This window comes from Mixophyes fleayi, chromosome 4 (assembly GCF_038048845.1).
Source record: "Mixophyes fleayi isolate aMixFle1 chromosome 4, aMixFle1.hap1, whole genome shotgun sequence".
NCBI classification, from domain to species: Eukaryota; Metazoa; Chordata; class Amphibia; order Anura; family Limnodynastidae; genus Mixophyes; species Mixophyes fleayi.
Window position 1 is genome coordinate 228,932,281 of NC_134405.1, and position 6,000 is coordinate 228,938,280.

The 6,000-nt window shown below is 39.8% G+C and overlaps 1 protein-coding gene across 1 annotated transcript in view; it reads right to left on the reverse strand.

Moving 5' to 3' along the window:
- Window positions 1–5,764, reverse strand: part of TMCC3 (transmembrane and coiled-coil domain family 3) — a 54,451-nt gene extending 48,687 nt beyond the window's left edge. The window contains exon 1 of the mRNA XM_075209407.1: window positions 5,523–5,764. Within this exon, the coding sequence (XP_075065508.1) occupies window positions 5,523–5,600 (78 nt within the window). The 5' untranslated portion in view covers window positions 5,601–5,764. The remainder of the gene's footprint in view (window positions 1–5,522) is intronic.
- Between the last annotated feature and the right edge of the window lie 236 nt (window positions 5,765–6,000).

Here is a 6,000-nt window from a genome sequence, read left to right on the forward strand (position 1 = left end):
AGTACTGTGCTGTATATCAAGGAAGCACAGAAAATGCCATGAGAATGGAAAAGTCTTGTTAAGACTACACAAATGTATGGAGGAAGCAGGAAGACTATTTCCTTTATACAGTGCAGTAAGAAACTTGTTTCGTACCTGTCTAAACTAGTACTGTTATTAAAGCAAAAGCAAGCTATTTTTAAAGCTGCATTACCTTATAGGTGGCCAAACAATAACATTTGTCAAATTGGCTGCTGGTGGGGAATGAGATGAGCAGGAACACTAATCAGAAGCCATGAAGTCTGATCTGCACATAATAGTAGCGCCCAGTAATGTTAATCAAAATGCAACCAGTAGTAACAATAAAACGCCATATAGAGAAGTAGTGACCAGTAATAAGCGTGTAGTCATCTTAATGCCTGTTAATCTGTCACTAGTACTAGTAATGCCCAATACAATGCCAGTAGTAACGTCCAGTAATATGTCAGAAGTAACAGTCATGCACATTAACATGCTACCAGAAGTAGTGATGCTGAATAAAGTACCAGCAGTGGCTAGTAATAAGTAAGCAGTAATACTGTATGGACATTATTATAAAATCCTGTCATTATCTCCAATTGGCTGATTCCTGTGCTTGTACTAGTGTGGCCCCATTGGTGTATTCTCGGTCACATGACTTGAAGAAAATGTTACAGTAGCCAATTACAAATTGTATGAAAAGTATGCTTCTACTGACACTCCCCAGTCGCTCTCATGACCTGAGTCGCATAGGAAAAAAAGCCACAGTAGGGCACCAGCGGTTTAGATTACAACAACATAAAGGGACTGACAAAGTCAGACATTTCGCAGCTATACATGCTGAGGTACCACTGTTATTTACCATGACAGCGAAGATCTCCTCCTCCATGAAGATTTGTTTCTATGCAATGGCGGCCTATGTGTTGCATATAGCAGTTTGTCCAGTAAAGGGATACAGTGAATCTAGAAAGGCTTCAGCTGGATCCTATAGTAAAAATTAAGTAACACCATCCTGAGCATTACTATGCTGCGAAAAGCCTTGTTTTCACAGCTGAATACACTTTCTAATACTGCTGTCCCTATAGAGGTCTATGGGGACCATGGAAAGCACATTAACCCTTTCTTAAATAACAAAAAGCATTGAAAGTGACTTTTGGCTCTTGACTGCTTGTTAAATAGACACCTTAGTCACGATAGCATGGCGCTAGTTCCTGGTTTAAATATCACCCTTTCACAATGCACGCCATACCACGATAAACACAATGTTTAAGTTGTAAGATGTCTGTGATTGTAGCTTTATTTAGGGAAGGAAAAAAGAATGTGTGCTAGCTCAAAATGGATCCAAACAACTTCACTTTGCCAGATTTGTGACAATGACAACTATTGTCTGGAAAACAAGAGAGAGCTGTCAGATTTAAAAAGCAACCAGCCTACAGAGGACAAAAATGAAATGTTATGGATAGGGATAATCATTTCACTTTCTCACTCTCTGCTGTGCATTTTGTCCTTTTTGCAGCACCAAATGTTATAGAAGGTTGTGTGATGACCCAGCAGAGAAATGTAAAGACTACAGATTGCTATTTCCTTAAGCTGGCCACTAACGCGCTAGCTTAACCCCTTTAATACCAAAGATGGTTTACACCTCTACGGTCAGATCCTCTTCATCATTTTGCGCCAATATATATACTGTATATATATTTTTTATTTGACATAAGTAGCATTTAATTTTATTACCATTGGATAGGGGAAAAAAATCAAATATAATTTTTCATAATTGTTGCTTTGTTTGTATATTGAGAGCAACAACAAACAATTTCCTTGAAATGTATTAATCTACTTCTACGGAGTAAAGGGATAGCAGATAGATTCAGTCACCCAGGCTGACATGTTTGAAATTCCTAGTGTGGTCACTGGGATTTCCTATGACAATGCAGTAGCACTCCACAGCTATTGCTTTGTACAGACTGAGTGTATTTTTAAATGTTGATGTAAAGATTGTGCGGCCAGGAATCCAGCTAAATGGTTCCTAACCCCAGTGCTGCACATGACAGCTGCCACCTGCATTATTGCGTTTTCTAATGTAATTTTGCATGAAGGGGTTAAAGAAAGTGAGCAATAGGATAATTTCCCCCATGAGTGGCTAAAGCTGACAATATCTTACTGTTCAAAATGATTTCTGGGCCACATGGGGCCTGTTATGCGGTCAGACGCTTGAAGAACATACTGGTCAGCAGCAGTCATCAGTCTATGTTTTAACCCAGGTGTACGATCCAGAATCTTATCTTATCCTGATGATTGGGAGACATTCATAAGAGGTTACTCATATTGTGTATAGTGTTTGGAACACTGCATAATGGCATTTTGACTCAACAAATCGATTCAATGAGCCTTTATTGACTTAATTCAGTCTGAAAGACGCAGATAGCTTTAATTTCAACACTATCTTTTGACCTGCTCTGAGGGGGACATTTAAAATGAGATGTAGTGTGAATCTGAGCAAACTCCCATACAGCAATGCGTATTTCAGACATGTCCGATTTTAAAAATGTCTAAACTGGGTATCTTGTTTAATAAAACTTAAACTATCTAACAGTTTGTACAATTGTTAAACCTTCGGTCTAGAAAAGGAAAATCAAATTTCATACTATGACATTCAATAAGAATAATAAAAAAAATGTATTTAGAACTCTCAATGCTTTGAAAAAACAGATATCTGATACTTCCCCAAATAATTTGGTAAGGAAACTTTCCATGCACCCGTCATTTCCAGAGTGGTGATCATTTATTATATAGCATAAATGTTCTGTAATGCTTTACAAAGATAGGGAACATTAAACATAATTAACCATAGTCTCTCTTTCTCTCTCTGTGTATATGTTAGGGAATTTAGACTGTAAGCTCCAATGGGGCAGGGACTGATGTGAGCGAGTTCTCTGTACAGCGCTGTGGGATTAGTGGCGCTATATAAATAACTGGTGATCATGATGATATATTTATCTATTGTTTACTTGGCAAATCCTTATCAATATAACTGCCCAATCAAATAAAAAAATAAGATCTAATACAAGAAATGCAAATATGATAAGTAATTCAGATACCGCAGTATCACAGCTTTAAAAAGGGAGAAAGGGCGATTGATATTATTATCAGCGGGAAAATAATGTGAGACTTTGGCAGTTAGAGAGCTACAGACAGACCTGAACAAACACCATGGGAGAACTCTAATGACCTGGGTGGTGCAGTGATAACAGATAGAACACAACCCCCTAAAATCCCTACAGGAAAAGCTAGCAAGTTCCTGGACAATATAGCCAAGCAAATCTGCATTTACAGTCTCACTCCAAGGCAATATCCCATTACTATTCATAATAAGCCCCACTACAATATACAGCTGGTACATAAGCTTCTCAGTAGATATGGAAAATAAACCTACAGAGAGTTGAGAATGGAAGAGAGGATCTCAGCTTGAGCAGCAGACAGAGGCCTATTTATCAATCAATTTTTACATAAAAATCCCATGAAAACGTCAGTTTCCAGGGGATAGCCCCATTTTTAAGGATAGTTGAAATTTATTAACAGGGCATTGCAGCAGATATCTACGACATCTATGATTTACCTTTTTCTTCAAGCTTAAAAGCAGTCCCCATAGATGTCTATCAGGACGACTATTTAGTGCAATTTGATAAGTTCTGAAAATCGAAGCTGGCGTCAGACATTGAAGCCTATGGGGAGAGCATTGCGGTAGAGGGATCTTCAGATTCCTCATCGCAACTTACCTGCTTCTCCCCTCCGATAGCGACCATAGAGGACATAAGAGACAGTTTTTTGACAGGAACAGCTGTTCCAAAGAAGAACTGTAAAAAATAGTCACGATAATTAATTTCTTAGCTTGATAATGAATGAAATTGTGTTTAAAATGCGGTTCATAGTAAATATGCCCTATATATTAAAAACCCTTTAACTTCCTTTAGTACATGGCAGGGGAGGGCTGGCAAATTGTAGCCTGGGGGTCAAGACTCGACTCAGCAGCTTATTAGTAACATTTTAAACGAAAAACATGCAGGTGGCCCTGTGACCCATCCCAAGTTAGCCCACTATGGGACCGGCCCAGGGCATCTTCCAGTTAAGGAAGCACGGTGGCTTACAGCACTGGGGTTATGAGTTTGATTCCCAAACATGGCCTTATCTGTGTGGAGTTTGCATGCTCTCCCCGTGTTTGCGTGTGTTTCCTCCGGATACTCCGGTATCCTCCCACATTCCAAAAACATATTAGTAGGTTAGTTGGCTGCTAACAAATTGACCCAGTCTGTCTGCCTATATGTGCATGTTAGGTAATTTAGACTGTAAGCTCCAATGGGGAAGGGACTGATGTGAGTGAGTTCTCTGTGCAGCGCTGCGGAATTAGTAGCGCTATATAAATAGCTGATGATGAAGGAAACAGTGCACAATTTAAGTACATAAAACAAGTAATATGATAATATCCTGCTGCCAACTGTTATCAGACAAGTGGTAGGTCAAATAAAAATTGATATTTTATCTGAGGTCCGTTCTTGTGAATTAGCATTCTCAAATGCAATAAAGCAGTAACAAAATTACTTCAACATAGAATTACAATATGAAATCGTACACAAACACAATCAGAATTGCTGCACCACTGTCTCAAGCATAACATCAGAAAAACCGCATGGTATGGAAAGGCAGCATGTATTAGTATTACTGACATTTAAACACGCAGATGAGTCATTAAGACTGTATTAATAGTATCATTAGTTTGCAGCAATAACAGAATATATTGTGCATAGATAAACATACACGGACATAAAGCTCAACCCTTTTCCAGCAGTGTGCTCCCCGTAGGTGAAGCTTGTCATAATGACCTGTATAGACTTGACAGATATTTAAAACAGATATCTGTGCTAAGTGGAAACACAATGAAGTAGATGGTATTCCTGATCTAAAGCTATTGACAGCAGTCTCTCTCACTCTCCATGTGAGCGATCAACTGCTCATTAACATCTGACAGATTCCAGCAACAAAGCGGTGGGTCCTGCGAGTTACCATTAAACAGTACTGTAACTGCATTATACATATAGAAGTACACTGAAATGACGCGTACTTCAACTTCCCATACTGTACACGTACCCTATATATACACATTGTAAATGGCGCCTAATGAATGCATCTTCCAGAAGCAGCAGCTGAACCGATTCTGGATAACAATATCAACACGTTTATTAGATAACTTACACACATTATCGTGGTAAGAGGGACTTACATTGCATTGCATATAATGTTAGTGTCACATAACCTAGGTTTGCTATAACAGAAAAGATCACACAGTAATTACACAATGCTAAAACGAGATAGTGTGGTCTTCACCAGCTTCTGTGGTACTAAAGGACCCACCATAAAGGTGGTAAGGCATGCTGGGACCAGTAGTTCCACACCAACTGGAGAGCTACAGGTTGCTTCCCTCTGATCACCAGCAAATTATTGATCAATTGTAATTAGCTTAGATTTCTTACCCTTTTCTTGATTCTCTGGTGCCTCTCCGGATCAGAGTAGGTCCTGTCCACAGCTATCCCTGTGTCGCTCCCCGGCATGTTTGCTCAGATTTTGTCACTACACTAAATAGCCTGATGCCAGCCCCGGAGAAAGGACAAGGGAGCTGCTATCAGGGCCACGCTGCCGGCAGCCTGGGACATCATAAATAAGGCTAGCTGGGGCATACCCAGTGACTGCACTAAGATTAGTCCTATGGTTATGTGTGTGCCTTGCTGGGCGTATATCTCTGTGTGTTTGAGGGAGGATCACACATACCGCCCTCTTTCTCAGCACACCCTTTCACTGCTAGAGGCATAGAAACCTGTGGAGTGCATAGCAATGTGTGCCGTCTGCCTGCAGCCTGGGGCACTCTCACACAGCAGAGAGCTAGGACAAAAGGAAACCCATTTCCTAGTTGTGATAAAGAATCCTGACCTCATTAATGAAGCACAAAATAGG